General features: G+C 36.1%; 1 protein-coding gene across 9 annotated transcripts in view; it reads left to right on the top strand.

The window, feature by feature from the left end:
* Positions 1 to 629: 629 nt before the first annotated feature.
* arhgap27 (Rho GTPase activating protein 27) overlaps positions 630 to 21,657 on the top strand; it is a 42,659-nt gene continuing 21,631 nt past the window's right edge. For 4 of the 9 annotated variants that reach the window (XM_077206169.1, XM_077206167.1, XM_077206165.1 and 1 more), the window contains exons 1-2: positions 630 to 1,059; positions 4,723 to 5,634. In XM_077206169.1, coding sequence (XP_077062284.1) covers positions 4,741 to 5,634 — 894 coding nt within the window. In that variant the 5' untranslated portion in view covers positions 630 to 1,059; positions 4,723 to 4,740. Of the gene's footprint in view, positions 1,060 to 2,248; positions 2,291 to 4,722; positions 5,635 to 21,657 lie in introns of all 9 variants that reach the window. The other 5 variants (XM_077206171.1, XM_077206168.1, XM_077206172.1 and 2 more) reach the window with 4 other exon arrangements.

Below are 21,657 nucleotides of genomic sequence, written 5' to 3'. Positions count from 1 at the left end.
AAAGACTGAGTGATTGGTTTTTTAAATAAAATCACCGCGCAGAAGGTTTTTTTATTACTCAGGGGAGTAAAGCATTTTATTGAACAGATATATTGTCATGTAGCTCTCCGAGTTCATCGTAAAGCATTATCTATTGTGAAGGGTCATATTCATCCGCACAGTCGTTCAGAGCCGAAGCACAACCAAAACAGTGTTCTTCCACAAAATGCATGCAGTTCTGTTTTTTAATCGCTAGAGGGCTGCTAAATTAAAGAAAAAAACTTTAATGTTCTTTAATTAACTGGGAAACGTTGATATAGTCTATTGAATATGTGGATGTCTTTTTCTCGATGATAACCTATTCTCCCTCAACCACACCAGTATTCAAAAGAGCCCGTTTCCTGTTGACCCTGGACCATGTTATCAGCACGGCACAGAGTGAAAGAAAACACACGAGAGAGTAGCATCATTGACTATTGCGTGAACCCTAAAACCTTCACAAAGGTTCCTTAAAGTCAGAACATTCCTGCCCACACCCACGTTTGAAGTCTGGATTCCTAATATGAGTCATAATGCCGAAAAGGACTTTAATGAAACACAAAGTACAGCCCTTCAATTTATATACACGCCTCTGCCGGCGTTGCCATGTCAATGTTTAAAAACACACTAGCACTGGCAAGTTCTCTTCAATGTTTCTCTTTTTTTATTTCCTGCTTCCTCATTTCTCAGTTTTTCCATCTTTTGACCATAGTTCCTTCACTTGGTGACTGTAAAAGCACTGGTGGTTTTAATAAGCAGTTTTGTAGTAAATCACTCGCTATACGAGGATCAGTGTTTAGACACACACCCTCTGCTCGCTTCACACAGCCACGCTCAAACCCGTCTAGCAACACAAATCTGGGCACAATTCTTTCTCACACTGACTCAACAGCACTGCAGGTCTGAAGTATGGGTCTGACACATCCTGGATTAATCGAGGGAGAGACAGAGGTGATGGTTCATCATTACTAATGTGAATTCTCCAGTTATCCCAGAACTCACCGAAGAAGGAGTCGAGGGGGATTATTCTGCTTTCCAATGGTAAATTACTTTTATTTCATTCACCCAGAATACCTCATCTCACTCTGTGTTAATGTCACTGCGCTTAGAATCTATGCATGCAGTTTTGTTATGAACAGCTGTCAACATTATTTCCTGCAATCTGTATGTTCCTGCAGTAGTAATAAGTGCATGTTCTTCAGAGACTGATAATAATAGTTGTACTTTCCCAATCATGTACCAAAAGGAGAGTTTTGTTTTGCTGTGCTCTATTTATAAAACAGAATTTGATTTAAAATATATTAGGATGTAAAGATTAAAAGGATTCAAATGTAATTAACATCTCATAATTGTTTGTATATTAATCACACCATAGGCCTGTATGTGTTTATATACAAACGTGTGTATATACTGTAAATATATAAACTGTATACAAATACATATGTGCAAGTCACATGTGTACATTTTATATGGAAGAATTCATAATTGTTCAGCAGTCTGAACACTCTGTCTAAGCTGAATGTTTTCATGAGTGGTTCGGATGCATTTTTCTTGACACAATTGAGGCGTTGACTGTATTCATTGGAAGCACAGCACATGAAGACACACGCTCGTGTCTTTGTCAGTAGCTGTTGGTGTGGCAGTTTTATAATTAAAATAAGTTGTTAGTTAATCAGTCATCACAGAAACATCAAATCTGCTTTAGCTATTATGTCATTAGTATTTTGCAACAACCACAATGAAACCCGAGATTGCAGTTTGCACAGAGCACGATGCATGTTTTTCTGTTTTACGAGTGAACGTTTCCCCTATTTTGGCATCTCTTCTTCTATAGGTCTGGGGTTAGTGCAGCGTTCCTCTGCAAAATACACTCACTTCCTGTAGCAAGTGCTGTGCAGAAGAGCTGTCCGCCGCTTTAAATGTTCATGCTTTTACCATAGCTGTTTCCCTCTAGGTAGTAATGGGGAACTAATCATAATTTAACTTAATATTCAAATTTAAAACAAAATACTTTCTTCTGTCAAGCAATATAGCAGCACTACAAATTACAAACCAAAAGTAAAAACGACTGCAAAAAACAAAGAGAGCAGTATCTTTTTAGCATATATTAATGATTCATTGGTTCATTTATATGAATCATGAGTCTGCTTTATTTGGTCCATACAATAGAAGTCAAGGGTAGCCTAACCAACAAAATATTCTTCAAAATAGCTTCTTTTGTGTTTCACAGTCACAGAAGAGAAAAGTCATACAGGTTTGGAACAAGATGAGGGTAAGTAGATGATAACAGAATTGAATGGGAGTAAATTTACGTCATCCTGAAAATCAGTGCTTTTCAACATGACAAAGTTGCAATATTAACTTCTGGTTTCACAGACGAGGTTTAGGACTAGTCTGAGACTAAAATGGATGTGTGAACTGTTTTAACTGAAAGTAACTTTCACTGGCATATCTTAAAATTTGTCACTGCCGGTGTTTTGTCTCAAGATGCACACCACTAATGTTTTTTTCGAAGGCACGTTTATAAAAGCTATCTTATATCCTAATGGCTTAATCTAAGGGCTATGTTTGTTAATTGCATTTGCAGTAAATGTATCATTATTTTTTCCTGTCCTGTTTTATATGATCATTTATTCACGGTGGAACTCATGGGCCGTATTTGAGTCCCAGTCCAGCCCTGAGTGTCACTACTATTATCTAACTGCACTGCTACCCCTTCTTCTACTCTCTCTCTCTCTCTCTCTCTCTCTCTCTCTCTCTCTCTCTCTCTCTCTCTCTCTCTCTCTCTCTCTCTCTCTCTCTCTCTCTCTCTCTCTCTCTCTCTCTCTCTCTCTCTCTCTCTCTGCCTGCATCTTTTCATCACTTGTTGTCTGCTCTCTGGTTTCATTAAAGTAGAGAATGCATTGGAGTTTTAGGCTCTCTGCTGTCCGGTTTCTCTCATCTCTCACTCTGACACACCTGTTGTTCCTCTGGTTTATCTGCATTCCTCTGCTTCACAAATATTGTGTTCCACCCCATCAGAAAAGCCCTAGTTGCAATAAACAAAGCTTCTGTAATGCTCTAAAAGAACCCTTGTTTTATTTGTGCCATGTTCACCTATGTGCACCTATAGTGACACTGATTTAATTTACATACTGTATACATATGCTCTTTGGCTAATCATTATTTTGATGAATTGTACATTTTAATGATGCTATAGAGAGCCTAAGTCCCTCCCCTCCGCTTCCGGCTCATGGGACCTTATTTCGGAAAAAATATTTATGGTAGTCAATGGCGAGAGACAACTTATCTTTTTATTCCGTCTGAACTGTGCCCTGAATTACACATATGCTGTTTGTCAATTTAAAAGATAATTATGAAAGTCAAAGAAAGTCACAGTTTGTCATAAAACAGAAGAGTAACATTTAGTTTTATGTGAAAATCACTCCATGAACTACATCTCTTGTCTCGAACTATACGTCACCAAGCTCTTGTGTGTGCAGTCTGGTGCAGAACACACAGGCATGACGGCGTAACGTTACGATTATAACATAAGACTATAGAAAAAATTACAGACGTTAGCTTCAGTAAAGTTAGCTTCATTCATTGAGAGAAAAGGTAAGACGTCACATGCGCGCCTTTTGGGTTTGTAGTCTTTGTAATTACGTATTTTCACAGTCTTATACCTCAACAGTTTTACATCAAACTGCAACTTTCTTGACTTTAAAATGTACCTTTTAAATTGACAAACATCATATGTGTAATTCAGGGCACAATTCAAACGGGATCCAAATATTTGTTGTCTCTCGCCATTGACTACCATACAATATTTTTCCCGAAATAAGGTCCCATGGTGGTCCACCGGAAGGGGAGGGACTTAGGCTCTCTATAGGGTGCTGTGGGTGGTTGCTAGGGCATTGATATGTGGTTGCTGAAGTGTTCTGGGTGGTTGCTAGGTTGTTACTTACTGTCCCAAGATAAAAGAGCACCTAAAGATTTGGCTCTTTGTTTTGCATTCTTTACATTCTTGTCCCAAGAACATTAAAGTTTTGTTTTGTATTTTTTTAAATATTCTTGACCCTATTAGGTCTGTACTTCAAAATTATGTTTTGTTTTGTCTTGTATTTCGTTTTTTTATATATATTCTTGTTCCTAGTAAAGTTTTGTTTTGCGGTTTTTATTCATTTTTTTACATTTTTGTTCCTAGTAATTAGTAAAGTTTTGTTTTGTGTTTTTTGTTTTAATTTTAGTTTTTATATTCTTGTTCCTGGTAAATCTGTAAGTAAAGTTTTGTTTTGATTTGTTTTGTTTTTTATGTTCTTGGTCCTATTGCAAATCTGTGTTTTTGTTTTTCATATTCGTGTCCTTAGTACGTGTATACGTAAAGTTTAGTTTTTGTTTTTTCTAGTAAATCTGTTAAAGTTTTGTTTTGCGTTTTTTTAAATTTAATTATTATTTTTCATATTTTTGTTCCTAGTAAATATATTAATAAAGTTTTGTTTTGTGTTTTGATTTTTTTATATTCTTGTTCCTAGTAAAGTTTTGCTTTGCTTTTTTATATGTATATTCTTGTTCCCAGTAAATCTGTGAGTACTTTTTTTTTTTGCTTTTTTTTTTTTTTTTTTTAAATATTCTTGTCCTGAGTAAATCTATTTGTTTGTTTGAGCTTCAGATCTGAATTATTTCAAACAAATTACCTAAAAAAAAATTCTCCTTTATCTTCAGATCTCATGATGACTGTATATGAGCCTTGATTTCCTGTTTGCACCAAACACCAGCCACTTAACAGATCAGCAGACGTGGGCCACTATGTCACTTTCACAGCAGGTTCTGGTGAAATTTGAATACGATTACACTGCTCGAGATGGCAGAATGGTGTCCATCAAACCTAACGAGCACTACACCCTGGTAGCCAAGACCAATGAAACCTGGTGGCACGTTCGGAGGCACGAGACGGACAAGCCTTTTTTCATTCCAGCTATGTATGTGACCGAGCTCCCACCTGAAACAAACCAAACTCCACTGGACCCTCCAGAAGAGTTTAGTGGATTGAAACCCCTCAAGCCCAGCTCCGAAACAGCTCCTGATAGTCTTCCTACCAACATTAAACCTGCTGAGGTCACGCTTCGAGTCCCTGACTCCATAAAACGAGACTCAGAGAAAGACGGCCATAGAATTTCAACATATATTATTCCAAAGGAATTCTTTGAACTGAAGGGTTTGGATCCAGATCCCCTAAAGGTTGAAGCAGAGGCCGGTCCTGTGCCTGAACTCCAGATTTATGACAATTTTTCTTTCAACCCTGGTTCACCATGTAATGGGGAAACAGCACCCTCTATCTTATTGACACCTGCTTTTACAGATATCCCCTCAGAATTGGAGATAAAATCAATTGAGAATCCAAACGAGTCAATAGAGAGGCCTCGGGTGGACTCAAAGTCCACGGATCAAGAAATCCAAAAGCTCATTAGAGCTGGCTCCAGTGAAGAAATGTGGAACCTCATGGACAAAGACAAGAATGTGTATGAGAGTATAAATATGGTGAGAGAACCAGAATCCTCAAAACTTGATGATAATATGACAGTAAAGACACAGAGTTCCCCAGTCCCAAGCCCTGTTACACCAGATACGCCTCTGGTAAGTAATACTTCTTCATATGCAAAGTATGCATTAGCCTAAACAATTTTCTATTTTATTCCATTCTCCAAATATGTTTGTTACAACAGCAATCTTGCTCGGTGACAAAGGCTATAGGTGTAGCCTATTCATTCATTATAAAACGTCTGTGAATTTAAGTGATGACCCAGTATACTTCAGCATACTAATGACTTGGATTGCTCACAATCGGAGGGATTTCGCTGCTTTTCTTGAACACATGGGGGCGCTGTATACAAACTAGCATCTGAGCATACAATTTTTTTTTTAAATGGCCTCTAAATTACAAAAAATATCAAAATGACTTATAAAAGTCTCATTGATTTACATTACAAGCTATTTCATCTTAATTTTTAGAGATATAAACAACAAAATGTGCATATTTTTTTACCCTGAGTAAAAGTATTTTTTCCTGCTCGAGTGTGAGCTCTATATTCTCACCATGTGGGTCATAAAAGCCTAATAAAACAAACAAAAAAAAATGTTAAAATAAAAAAAATAAAATAAAAAAAAAGTAGATAGGCTATATTTTTAAAAAAAAAATATGTCTAAAGGTTCAGTAAATTGTTCCTTTAAAAAAAACTACTTCTTTCTATTATTTCGTATGTCAAGCTTTGCAGGGTTACATGTTTTTTTTGTTTGTTTTTTTTTACAGTAGGCCAATGTAACTCGTGCTTTGTCTCTGACTCATGTAGCCTACAGTTGATTTTGCTGAGATTTAATTTTAGAAATGAATGGGCTAATAAACACTTATCAAGCTCTTACCTCCCTATCTTAAAAAAGTACGTAACTAAACGTACGTTTTGTGGTAAAGACCTACTAAGATATGTAAACATATGTAGATTGCTATTATAAAAAGAATACTCTACAACTGTTCCACCCCGTGCCGATCCTAACCGCTCGCGAACTAATTTGTCGCTATTACAGCCTCACGAACGTAGTCTTGTTGCGAAATAACGATGTTTGAAACTTTCCTTGTTAGGTATGTAAAATTAAAAGTTGTTTAGATTGGTCGTAAAATTAAGAAAATTTAACCATGAAGGGTCAAGCAACTCCTCGTAATATGCGTCCTAATATTGACAAAACCTATTCTGATATAGGCTAACTTAGCCGTTATATTTCTGCGTTTGAAGCGCTGTACCCGGATTGTTTTATTAGCAACGTTTCGACCCTCTTCAAACGCCCAGTCAGACTTAATTTCTGGAGCTCCCTGCCAAGTGATCTGCATGTCAATGGTTTGCTTTTCTGTTAACGTGTACGGCCGCTGCACCGAACCGGCTTCTCCATCCGTTTCACCTTCCACACCGGTAAACAAGACGCGACGCGGTTCGTATGGAAAACTTTTATTTGTTTAGTAGAGTTGGTACCGAGTTTATCATTAATTGCCTAGTTATTTTTTAAGGGAGTCGAAACGTGATGCATGGTCCAGAAGTAGGCTAAGCCTAATTTGACTGTGTAGGGGGAAGGGGTTTTCAACAGTTCTATCAGAGTCAAATGAAGAGCACAACAGGTTAGGTGAGTTGCTGCCAAGTGCCCATATGAGTGTGAGTGGCACTGTAGGGAAGTACAGTAGCCTACCAGGCGTTTACTACAACCACTCCCACAAACACACCTGTTTCCCTGCGGAGTGACGGATAAAGAACGCCAGCGCTAAAAATATGGATTCTAAACATCAGTTTTGCTGCTGGTTGGAGTATCTTTTCAGCTTCTTGTAACGGGAAGGTTTCAGCTGTGCAGACACATAAGGTATGACAGAATAATCCTGCGCTTCCGGTTTGGAGTGATGCGGTGAGAAATGGGGTGATTTGATCGCGTGTTTTACAGAATGAGACTCTACCGATATATTCTTGACAAAATACTTTTCATGCATCTGTTATTTAGAGATTTTAGGCATTTAACTTTTTATAAAGTGTTCTTTAAAACTAGTGGAAAGAAAACACCCAAAAGTACACTTTTAAGTGATTTTATTGCACTTCATGTAGCTTATTTGCAGATTTCAAGTAGCCTACAATACAAACCTTAAAAGACCGTTTCCTCAAAATGTGTTTTTTCGCCTGCACTGAGTCAGAAATCTCCAATTCAGCAGCTTTACACACACAACACTTGACAGTTTTATTCCTATCCATATTCCGAAAGTTTATACCAGAGGGGTTTGTTCATATATATATGCTAACATTTTGACAGAATTCACCACAGAGTGATAAAAAGAGGAATCCAAAATCCCCTATGTAAAAACCAATATGTCAGCAAAATTAAACCATCATTTTGAATCTGGCTTAATCTAGTGTTCAGATTTCTGTTCTAGAAATTTATGCAAAGTATTGTAAATGTAATTAGATAACGACTCATTTGCATATAACATTTCAGAAAACGTGTAATGAAATTATTTTTAATGTAACCAATAATTTTGGGAAGTATGGTTATAGTACCATAGTTTTTTTACCCTAATCACCTGGGGTTTCTTGCCTTAAATGCATAAAAAATGAATTGTATTATATTGATCTTATAACGTAATAGATAACATCGAAGTTAAATTAGCTAGCACAACATTGCTTTTAGCGTATTCATGTTTTATTGTGAGTGACTGTGAGCAAAATTAGAATTCAACCAAATTTTAAATAGGTATACATTTATTTTCAAAAAGTACAAAAAAATAGCATGTTTTTTCCCCCTATGGATAATGTCCCATGCTTGGATGTGTGTTATGGTAGAACAGAGCTTTAAAATGAACAGGTAACCGCTCAGCATAACATACAGGTCAATAACATGAAGTTAATTTTACTTTTTGTTTACTTTAGATCTATCACTGATCTATATAGTATGACATTCTATATAGATCAGTGGGATCTATTGAGTTTTATATATATAGGCTTGTATTTGTGTGTTTGGAAATGTGTTTTGTTATTATTTACTTTTATAATTATTATTAAGTTGCAAAGAAATGCATTTCAATACTATTTATTTCATGGTTACATCACTTAACAAAACAATTTGGTGGAATAAAGATATATAGGCTATTATATTATAAATAAGAATTTGGCATTTTAAAATAATTTTTTTAAAGTTTTTTTTTATAATCTCAGACATTCTTAATAATTATTGACCAATGTTTCAAAATACCATGGTACTACCATCACTTTTTACTAGGTATACGTCACTCTCTTCCATTAGTGGTCAGTCATTGTGTGATAAACATATAAAAGCCATATGCAGCAAAGATTTAATTTTTGGCCCGTTTACAATAATAAAGTCATCATAGAGTCAAGAGCTCTAAGTCTTGCTTTTAGGTAATTGATAACTGTGCATTAAATGCAATTCTCTGCATATATCCCTGAAGTGTCCATTTCAGCAGGTTTGTAAGCGTGTGCTGTCTTCTCTGTGGGTTTTAGTTTGGTCAGATAGCACAAGAACTCTGGAGGCCTGCCAGTGAAGTTTTGGTTTCCATAGTGATGATGGTTTCAGCAGTGGCATGGCTGAGGTGCTATTCAGTCCGGCGGGCACAATGTGTAGCGCTGGTGTGCAGTCCTGGGTATGTAGGTCAGTTTATGCTAATGCATCTCACACAGCGCAGTGCACTGGAAGACCCCATCCTTGTGCGTGTGCACGACAGGAGCTTCACGCAGGAGTTTGCGTGCAACATGGAGTAGATTAAAATGACAAGAGATGCAAGTCTGTATGTGTCCAATCGAGTTTAGAGAGAGAGATATTGCTTTTGTCAATGAATCTTCACCCAAGTATTTGGGAGGCATATACCTCAGACTGGGTTTGAGTCTGGCCTGGGTCGTGTTCCCATCCCTGATCCCTACTCCCTCTCTCTTCTCCTAATCATTAAGACTTTGCAAAAGCTCTGTTCAAACTCAGCTCAGCAAGCAATCGTAATATCAACGGTGTGTATACTACATTATTTTAAAGTCCCCATGAAATCAAAATGGACAATTCTTACTTTTTCATGGAATATTGCAGTATTAAGTAAAGACTCAAGTATATTTTTACATTTCAAGCAGCCTTTGTCAAGGTACCTTGTCAATTATACTGTCTTTACAAAGTTATTTTCTTAAACTTGCACCTCAAAAAAAGGTGTGTGTTTGCTTCAGCTATTGCTCTACTTAAGGAACTGATATTGCAGTATTTATCATAAATTATTTATTTGTGCAGATTATTATCAGCCTATTATTATTATTTTTAGTTCATGAGCCCTCATAATCTTTGATCAAAATAACTTCCCCTCCCTCTTGCAGCAACATCTCTTCTCTGATGACATGATTACTGGCACCAGGGCAGGGTAACCATAGATATCCATAATAAAGGCTAGATGTCTTACGGCGGAGTCTCTTTCGTCATCGCCGTCGGCCATCTTGTCACAGGCAAGCTTTCTGAGGGGCTCTGTGGTACCTGATGTAAGATGAGTGATCAGCACGAACACAAATACTCTTATCTCATTGAAATCTTGACGGATTTACAAACGGTTTGGTTTCTCACAAACGTTATTAACGTGGCTATAATTCTGGATGATTATTTATTTTATACACTTATTATTCATTCATATACAGTGTGACAACTACATACATCTCTGACGTTTATAACAAACCAAACCGTTTGAAAATCGGTAGAAAATTGAGCAAGTTATGGTTATTTAAAAAGTGCATGCACCATTAAAACACAATGCTACGAGTGAGCGAGCTGCCCGTGACAAGATGGCCGCCAGGTGCGGACGTCAACCTCCATTGGCCAGCAGCGCGGACGAGACATCTAGCCTTTATTATGGATATCTATGAGGGCAACCACAATGATCCAATCAATTCCCCATGGACAAAATCAAGTCCCGCCTTCTCGTTTAAGAAGCCGTTTCACTCGGATGTACGCCGCAATAGAGAATAAAAGACTATCAACTTTCGTTTCATGCCGACTGTAAAATGTGTTCTTGCTTTGCAATAGAAATACTGGTGCAATTACAAAATTTTCATGTTATAAAATAAATATTGAACACGTGATTTTAAGAATGGCAAAAGTCATCTCATTAACTGTTAATTATTCTGTTGTTGCTGAGTTGTGTCCGCCTGAAGTGTTTATGTCTTTTGGCTGTTGCTAGTCTGTGCTGATGTGCTCATTAATGTCTTTGCGCTTCGTTTAGTAATTAGGACAGCACTTTATAGGTGGGGCGTCTAATTTTAGCGCAGTGGTGCAGCCATTGCAAACTTCCTTCACATTTACTAGTTGTGAACATTAATTCAAAACAAATGTTCGGCTATTTCCCTCCTCTGGTAACTAATTACATTATATACAACTTTACAGATTATAGACTTTGGATCAATATTTGTTCGTTCCTGACCAAATAAATCCGGGGCATATTTAAGCATTTGAATTTGAGTGTTTGAGCCATTTGTTACGTTTTCAGGTGCATTCAGCATGTTTTGATCTCCTTGCATGATCATGACTATTCTGCCTTACTCTGTTGTCTGTTCAATGAAATGTGGGAAATTTCTTTTCCACCAGTTTGTTTTGATACCACAGGCAAATTTCTTGTTTGTCTGATGGTCTGCATGCTAGTAGCTGCCTTGAAATTTCAAGCAATGTCAGCAGTGTGTAGTTGTATAGTCCATGTAAAACTATTTTATAATTAATTTTTTGTAATATTATATTATGTGTAATTATTATAGTTTAGGAGGTAGTATTTGTACTATTAAAAACAATTCACACAACAAAAATCCGATTAAACATGTTTAAAAACTTAAAGTTTTGATATTATATTATATTATATTTAGTGCTAGACAACGATTAATCGTGATTAATTGCATCCAAAATAAAAGTTTGTGTAAACATAATACTGTATATGTATGTGTACTGTATAATTATTTTGTATATACTGTATAAATACACACACATATGCATGTATATATTTAAATGGGTGGTAATATACCCTTATATATTTTCATAATATATATTATATATAAATAACACACTAAAACATAACCTAAAACTGTTATATAATGTCCATTTAACTTAACAAAATCATTTGTATTCTGCATTTTAGCTGATAAAAATACTTTGTTATTTAGTCCAGACAACACAATTACATCACAATGTAACATAACATGTCTTTATTTTACTTGCCATTTAAATTGAACATCACTGAGCAAGGCAGCAGCATCATGCAGATAAGTATTTTTGAAACAGTTCTGACTAAGTCCAACTAAAATCTAACAAAATAAATAATGAACAAATAAAATATAAAATAACATGAAATTAGTTTATTGACAGCCTTATATATTAAGAATATATTACACCAAACACTTTCATGATTTTAGAAAGGATGTGAATTAAAACAACTACAGCAGGCAATGAGTTGATAAATTCTGTTAAATTAAAATTTTAATTTACCGAATTATCCATTTGTTTTCTGACAGAGAACACATGGAACGAATCACCGCTCAACATTTTGATTGACAACCCACTAGTGACCGTGTTTACTCCTGTCTTTTCAACCATTGGATATGATTTTAAAAACGGCTGTTGTATTTGTACTTCTGACGAAGCGCTGTTAAATATAGGTGAAAAACTACGGCGCAAAAAGAATAAATAAAATGCTTTCTTAAAAAGGCAAAAGAACGCATGCACATTTTCTTAATATGATATTTAAAAACAAACAGACTGATAAAAATGCGGGACATTTTCTCAATATGCGACGTGGGGGACGAGGGGTGAAAATGCTGTGCGGTACAACACAAAGCGTGACGGGTGCTCACCCTAGTCACACAACAGAAAGAATATGTTGAATCTCACATACATTCAGCGTTAGGAAGGTTACTTTGGAAATGTAATTGCATACTGTTATAAGTTACCCATTACAAATGTGGTTTGGATTATTTTATTTGGATTACTTTATCAATGTAAATCAATTTCCTTTAAATTTGATTAGTAACTAATTAAATTACACATTTTACCTCAGTAACACAACTAAATACAATTACATTCATTATTATTTATATTCATTATTTATTATATATATATATATATATATATATATATATATATATATATATATATAAACAAATGTCCACCTAAAATTGTTTTTTCTTTTTTCTAAAGATTTACTAAAGTAATTCTGGGAGTCATGTTCTATCATGTTCCACAAAATTACAATTACAATAGATCAAACTTAATTATTTGTTCTGTGACTAGAGCTTTTAACATTCATTGCTGGGGGAAATATTTCCTGTTAACTTAATCTGTACAAGTAGTTCAAACTAATATCATTTATAGAATATGTAATGCAATCATATCTGACATATACTGTAAAGCTTCATTGTTAAACGCTTCACTTAAAATATCTATATGAATTTCTTAGAATTTGTTTTGAATTGCAATTCTGCTTCCTTTAATTCAAATTCGAATTGTAATTCTAGATCCTGTTTTTGACATCAATTCAAATTCAAGAATTTAATTGGAATTTAGGAGTCATTCCCAATTCAATTCTGAATTGTGCACAAGTCTGCAGTACACACACATATATTATGTAAACACAAACCTTTATTTTGGATTCAATTAATCGCTGCCTAGCACTAATTATATTACATTACATGATTATATGCTAACAACTTCACTGACAAAAAACACACCTAAACTTCCCCATCATAGTGAGAAGAAAGCACTCAAGAGCTCTCAGTTCTCTTTTCATGTCTGTGCATTCTGTGGGATTTCAGGTGTGAATAGGGGAAGTTTTTGTTTTTGCTATTGGAGAATTAAATCCAACATGCAGTAGTAAAGTGCAGTGTTATTCTTATTCTGTGTTGTGCCTTCAAATGCACTAGACTTTGAAATTTGTAGACCATTTTATGTCCTCTTCTTATAGTGACCACTCTGACTAAATTGTGAAGCTATGTGAAAACAATATCCTCAGGGTCATGTCAATTATTGAATTCTGAATTCTGATTCTGATTCTAATTCTGATGTTGTTCAAAATTATTGCTGCATCCAAAATCTCTAATCACATTTGGCTTTAAACTTACTTCGTGACCATTAATAAGTATGTTCTATATAGTATGAATGTGTGTAGTGTGGATGAAATTTGAACATATACTACATCTGCCATGTTGTCATCACATGGTCATCACAAGACCTACTGTGTCAGTTGCATCACTACACTTCCATTCACAACTCTTCTCCCTTGGCCTCATGGGATAGTAAAGTGTCCTCCGATTGTGCACTACATCTCACTTTTTTTAACCTACTATGTAGTATGGAAGTAGGCATATTCAAATGCAGCATATGGTTTTCTTTCTGCTATGGAACACAAAAGAAGATATGTGTAGAATTTGTCAGTCCATAGAATGATAGTCACCAAAAGTTTCAGGAAATGTAAAAGTTTCAGGAAATAAAAATAAAATTGCAGAAGTAATCCAAGGTTATTCATTTTCAAATCAAAATGAAAACATTGATCAACTCATGTATACAGAGGCCAAATCAATAATATCAAACTTCATCGGCTGTTTTGTGTCACGTGACGTAATGTTATGATGTCATCGCACAAGAGCCAATGAGGTTTAAAAACCTTGAATGTCTGAATATATCAGATAATTTAGAAAAAAAAAAGCTTTTGGTCTAGTCTAGTCACTAATCTATAGACTAGTTTATAGGCTAGTCATGCTCAGCAATATTTAATTGGCTAAAATTAGTGTCCCTTGTGAATTATATAAAATTATTATTTTCAAAATCATTTCCTCTAATCTTCATGAAGGACTGGATAAATCATGGAAATGTGTTGGTCACCTATCACCAAGGATTGGGAACCTATTGTAAAGTTTAATGTTGAATTTAGTCACTTCACTCATATTATGCTATATTATGAGCATACTCATATTACACTCTCCTCTCAGAACAGGATGTGAAACTATTTTATCAAGAGCCTTGTAGCACATTTTTGGACATGCTAGCGTTTGGGTTTAAGATTGTCATCTAACCAATAATAAAACCCTGCATTGAAGGAGGGACCAAAATAGCACAAAGACTTAGCAATAAACAATCCGAAACACAACTGCATTGCAACAGCTTGCCAATCACCACAACATCCTTGTGTGATGGGGTTTTTATAATTCTTTAAAGCACTGATGCTTCTTGAAACCCTGTTGAAGTTGGGCGTATTTCAGGTTGTTGCATTTACTTACAGTATGTGAACGTGACTATCTCTTTGAGAGAGGAGGAAGGAAAAGTACCTGCGTGTGTATGATGGGAGATAATGGCTGCAGTGTGCTAGGAGCTCTCACAAGCCCAGACTTTTAGTATTCAATGAGGTAATCCAGGATTCCAGGCCATGATTGGTGATGTAACAGAGAGGGGGAGCTGCTGGGTCCTCTGAATGGCCCTTGTGTGTGTGTGTGTGTGTGTGTGTGTGTGTGTGTGTGTGTGTGTGTGTGTGTGTGTGTGTGTGTGTGTGTGTGTGTGTGTGTGTGTGTGTGTGTGTGTGTGTGTGTGTGTGTGTGTGTGTGTGTGTGTGTGAGATAGAAAAGAGGTAGGAGTTTGAGCTGCTGATTCTGCAGCCTCAATTTCATTGGTCGCTCTGTAATTTGGTTAAGTAATCAGCAGCATGCTGTCCTGTCTATGCACCCTACAATCACTTCTTTCTGAATTCGTTATCGCTGTAAATTCCTTGGCTATCTGTATGTTACAGAAATGATGTTTGTTTCTTGCATCCTGTTTAAAAAATTGTACGGTCATCATAACATTCTTATTTGGAACTTTGCTGCCTTCATGTGCTGTCGGAAGTTTCCTACTTCCCACTTCTGAAGGTGTAATTACAAGTTGCATATAAGTGCTATTTTGAAGGAAAGAATAGGAATCATTGAGGACACCAGTTTCATTCTTACCTATTTCATAGGGAAATTTTATTAAAGCCGAAATGTATTGAGATATTTAGTCACTATTCAATGGAATTTGAATGAAATGTAGTGTTCATTCATTGGCAACCATATAAACTTTACCTTACCTATTGTGAACATTCATCACGCTATTTAGATTATTCAAATACTGTAAATGTTTTTTCGCTGTGCAAAATACATAAAATATGCATCAAATGGTTATTTATATACATAAATGTACATGACTGTAATTGTAACTGCAAGAGAAAGCAATGTAGATGTTGTGGGAAAAATGAATAAAACTTATCAGTCACTATAGTGATAGTTTTCTCCTCTGCATGTTAAAAGTTTATTGCTTGCCCAATTTTAGGCATCAAAATTATCTTTGAGTTTCCCAATCATAAATACGGCTTGAGAGGCTGTTCCAATTTTCCATTCCGAAACTCATATTTACGATAATTCTGATTAGCAGGTAAAGGCAGCATTAAAGTCAGGCTGACTCAGTGAGAGAGACAAATGGTTTACTTTGCCTTGCCCAGTGGGACATTGTCACAGAAACTATTAGTCATAAATGTTCATCATAACACAGAGAGTATTACGCCTGTCCATTTAATAATTGTATGTGCAGTCATTGCTGTAATGACTGTGTCTGAACGGGTTTCCTAATCACTTCCCCTGCTTTCCATTGGTCAAACTAATAGATGGTTCCACCCACAATCTCACACCATTGATTGAAGAAGTTTGGGCGGATCTGGCTGGTCGGGATTCTCAAACAAACAGAGTTTTTTCATAGCAGCGCAGTAGATTTTGTTGAAATCATCATACAAACTACAGACATAATCTTAGTTCCTACTGCTAAACTGGGATAGGATCAAATGTTTGAATGTTGAAACAATGACAAACATGACATTTTTGATTTCCATTAAATCACGAACTGCATCAAAAATGCATAGATAAGCAAACTTTTCTCTCAAACAGACCGAATTATCCTGTTCCATTTTTTTCTGATAAATTTTGTCCAGAAATGTAACACGTTATGCAGACTTTGACTTAAACCAGGAAAACGTAACCTATTGTTCTTACACCATAAAATGATCATACTTTTAACAGTATAATATTTAAAAAATGTTACGTAAAAACCTTTTAATTAGTTAGTTCAACATTTTTTGAAGTGAAAAAAGTATACTTATAGTGAAAAAATTACACTTCACATTTGATGTTTTTTTTTTGCATTTAAATGATCATAATTCTACTTAGTTTCTTTGTTATCATCGGTTTTATTTTACACCTTATGTTGTTATATCAATGTTTTGTGCATTATTTTAGTACCGTGTGCTACCATGGTGGTTTTGCATTTGTGTGTGACACTGTGCAGCTTCAATATATTAGTATTTACCTCAGCTTGTGGATTCTAGATGTGGCTTTTTCTGTGTTTTTATGGTGGTTGTCAGAATATTATAAGTGTACAAAACAGATGTTGGTATTTTAGTTGGTATTAGTATCAGTTAATGAAGTTTGTGTTAAGTTCAATCCCTAAAACTTTTGACTACTGTCTTTTTTCCACTGTAAAGTTCTGGCAACCACAGCTGATGTAATAAATTTCATGTTTTTTTTTATAGTATAGTTTCGTCTACGCCCTGTTTTTAACTGCGTAAAGTATCTGTGGTAATCTCATGTGTGTTAGAGCACCTGAAAAACTGTGTTTTTTAAACAAACTAGTCTGAAGAACCTAAGGACTAGACTGTTGTTCCAATCTTTCTGTATGGCCTGTGCACTCAATCATAATGGATTTCATACCATTGATATTTAAGTAGCAGCTGTCGTTCAAATGCAAGGTTTCCCTCAGGGAAAAAAAATGAAATTGCAGAGTGCTATATATAGCATTGGACATTGCGTTACACATTAACTGCTCTTTTTTGGTGTCTAATCGGCTAATATGTTCTAAAGGAAAGTTCAGGAGGAACTTAATTGAAATGGGCTTTCACTGAGGTCAAATATCTTATAAGCATGATTACATCCTTTTAAACTTTCGTTCTGATTAGTTACCCAACTCTCGGGTGATATTCTGGTCATATAGCTGTAGGCTGCCATGTTAAAGATTTGAATAACAAAACTTTTGTGAATAGTAATTCCTAACACAGGCTTGTGGATTTTTAGTTTAGGCTTATTCCGGGTACTTTTCATGTCTTGTCTGCCTCACTTTCATTACACATCATTAGAAGGAGGAAAAAGAGTGTAGGCTTATCATGATATCCCTATACTATGATCTCTCTATTTCTCTCAACCACAGGCAGGGAAATCAGCATTATTTAAAAATTTGCAAACAGATTCTATTTCAGACAAGGAAGCTGTCTTGTTTGTCAGACTGCTTGGATGAACAATTGTTGAGTAATTCCCCCATGTATCCTGAACATATTTCCTGCTTTAAACATTCACAGTCGAAATGCCGATCAGAAGTCACAACAAAACACAGTGGCTTTGTCTTCTGAACTTCGTTGTGTTACCACATTACGCCATGTAAAATACATGTTGTTATACCTGTCGGTCAGCTTTCTGAGGCTTGTAAATGTTGAACTACACTTATCTCTATTTAATGTTTAAATCAGCATTCACTGTATCTATTTTCTAAATGCATGTTATAGATCTGATTGTGAATGATACATTCTGCTGAATATGACTTCTCATCCCATTTAGTCCCCTTAAACCCCTCCCCTCCACAATCAAGGAAGAAAAGTTCCACAGCGACTTTAATATTTACTCTAAGAGCCAGTTGATTGTATAGAGAGAAAAAATAACATATTAAGATATTTTTAGCGTCTCAGCTGATCCTCCTAGTCAGAAATGAGAAATTAATGTAAATGCTTAAGTCTCTTGCTTTTCTGATTTTTATCCTGAGTAGTAATTTCACACAAATTTCAGAAGCGATCTCAACATTGTCTCAAAATGCTTCCAGATTAAAGGCCCAGATTTATACCAAGGATGATAACTATAGTGATAGCGATAAAAATCTAAAAATCATTCAAAGATTAGCAGAGTTCACGCCACAACTACAACGATAACGGCACAGAGAAACTAACTATATCGTTTTTTTTCCAGCTGATGAATGATAAAAACATTGACAGCCAATCAGAATCCATCCTGCTTTGAAGAGCTCGAGCATTTAAAGTGGCATGATGACAAAACTGCAGCGTGCGCTTTGAATAAACAGAACGATTTCTTCCGCTGGTGTGGACACTAATATAGTTATCATTATAGTTATCATTCTTGGTGTGACCAGGCCTTAAAGGGATAGTTCGCCCAAAAATGAAAATTCTGTCAGTATTTACTCACCCTCATGTTGTTCCAACCCTGTAAGACCTTCGTTCATCTCCGGAACACAAATTAAGATATTTTTGATTAAATCTACGAGCTGGATCACTCCTCCATAGGCTTCTAAGGGATTGAAACTTGCCAGCCCCGAAAAGTTATTAAAGACATCGTTAAAATAGTCCAAGTGACTACAGTGGCTCAATCTTAAGTTTATCAAACGCCGAGAATACTTTTTGTGCGCAAAAAAACAAAAATAACGACTTTATTTCAACTATTCATTTCTCTGTGGGCCTCGAGTCAGTTCACTAGTGTAACAGCGTAAGCTTTTGTTGTTGTACGTCAAACGCATCACACACATGATCAGCGTCGGCCAATAGTGAGCCTACGTGTGACGTAGCTTTACACAGTCACACTACGCTAACTGACTTAGAGGCCCACAGAGAAGGAAATGAATAGTTGAAATAAAGTCGTTATTTTTGTTTGTTTTTGCGCACAAAAAGTATTCTCGTCATTTGATAAACTTAAGATTGAGCCACTGTAGTCACTTGGACTATTTTAACGATGTCTTTAATAACTTTTCTGGGCTGGCAAGTTTCAATCCCTTAGAAGCCTATGGAGGAGTGATCCAGCTCTCAGATTTAATCAAAAATATCTTAATTCGTGTTCCGAAGATGAACGAAGGTCTTACGGGGTTGGAACAACATGAGGGTGAGTAAATACTGACAGAATTTTCATTTTTGGGTGAACTAACCCTTTAAGGCTATATACAGTAGTTAACGAACTCAGCGTTTCTCATCACATGCAAGAACAAATGTGAGCTATGTTATTCATTTTATGACTATAAACTCATACTATATGTCAAGAATTGTCTATTTAAATTTCTGGAGAAAGTTGACTTGACACAAATTGACATTGTTACGCCATTTGTAAGATGATATTCAACAAGAAAAATATCAGTGTGAGACTTGAATTTATCTTCTGAGAATTGGATGTAATATGAAAAGTGGATGTTGCATACCAGAATGGAGTCAGTTTGATAAAATAATGCCTGAATGGCTAATTGGCCACTTATTAACATAATAGCCCGTGTGGCCAAAGGGAAGTCATTGGAAAAGGAACATTGTTTCAAGTGAATATATGTTTGAGGAAAGCAAAACGAAGACTTCATTTCTTTGGAATAATATGCACCAATGAACCATGAACAATAAGACCAAGAACATGTTTTAAGAAATTACTGTGGTCAGTTATGATTTCATGTTCACTTTAAATGATAAAAAAAACAAGCCTCTGTTTTGTTTACTGAGAAATGCAAGCATACTTTTGTATCGCCTGTCAGAGGCGTTACATCAAAATGTGAGGAAACTGAGGAAATGTGCTCAAGTGCTCAGACTTTGACTGGTGTAGGTTCTGTTTCGATGGACAAAAGAGGAACTTAAAACTTTTTTTTATGTTTTTAAAAGTATATTTAATTCTTCATCTGTTACCAAAAATCGAGCAGTTACACACATTTTCCGTGTCAACACTTCTCTCTTTGCAGATATTTGTCATATATTCAGTTTCATACTTTACATGATATATTCATCCTTTATTCACAGCACTCCTCATACCTGCCTCTGTCTCTCTCTCTCTCTCTCTCCATCTGTCCGTTCTATTAATTCGCCCCCTCCCCCTTTCACTCTAGCAGAGTAGCGCTTCAAGACAGATGTTCATTAGTTGTGGCATCGACTGCAGACGCAGAGGGTGTGTGTCTGCATGAGTGTGTGTGAGAGAGAGAGTGAGTACGGCTCAGCCTGTTTACCATGATGCCCGCTATCGGATAGCGTGGAGTTTGACTGTTGTCTGATCAGCTGTATGGCTGTTGCTGACTGATCGAAACAAAGACATGATGGATTATTACTCTGAGATCCGGTCCAACCACCGGCCCAGAAGCGCAATGCCCCTCTCTCTGAACACACAGGTACGTCCACAACCCCTTCCGACTGGCTTTCTGGGCACGGAAGTGCTGTCACTGACTCTTTGTTGTCATTTTGATATGAGTTGGGATGTAAAAAGTTATACATTGGCATGACTGTTTAATATCTAGCACATTGTGTGGTGTCTATACATGAGCATTGTTCATTAAAATGTCAGCAAGTAATGTTTCAGTGTGGCGCATTAGTTGGACTTTGCGTAGATGCGTGTTTCTGCAGTTCTCAGCTAGGATGTGGCTTCTTCCTGTTGAGACACTCCCTGGTGCTGATATATCAAATGCACTTGTTAGACAACATCGGGGTCAAGTGTTCATCACTGTAAAGTTGTCCAACTCTGTACAACTATAAAACAGAAGAGCTGCAAGAAACTGACCTTTAGCATCTCTGCAGTTCTGACCAGAAAAAGGAAGTTTTGTTTAATTGTTCAGTCTGCATCGTCCCAAGCTTCCATAAATGTTGTATGTGATGAACTACTCTAGCGTGTGCCACGTGTGTGCCAATGCCAGACGGTTCCTGCTTTTATAGGCTTCTCCCTAAGCATCAATTGCATCTCTTTTGCTCTCAGTTAGCCTACTTTTACAATGACTTATACAGGTTTGTATGGCTGTCTCTGTTGGCCAGCGCATTCAGATCATCTAAATTTATCGCACAAAAAGGATGGCATACATTTAAGGTTGGGGATTTCATCACTCCCTTAGCTTTAAGATGTTTTAAAGGGATAGTTCATCCAAAAATGAAAATCATGTCATCATTTTCTTTCTCCCTTTTCATTACAAACCTGCATGACACAAAAGGAAAAATGTTAAAGAATGTACTGAGCGCTCTTTTAGTAAAAAAAAAAAAAAAAGTATCCTGGCGAAGTGTCATAAAAGTTG

Source organism: Siphateles boraxobius, unplaced genomic scaffold (assembly GCF_051911475.1).
Source record: "Siphateles boraxobius isolate OS27281-9 unplaced genomic scaffold, OSU_SipBor_1 55, whole genome shotgun sequence".
Classification (NCBI taxonomy): Eukaryota; Metazoa; Chordata; class Actinopteri; order Cypriniformes; family Leuciscidae; genus Siphateles; species Siphateles boraxobius.
Note: the sequence above shows the minus strand (reverse complement) of the source record. Positions and strands in the feature narration are given on the sequence as shown.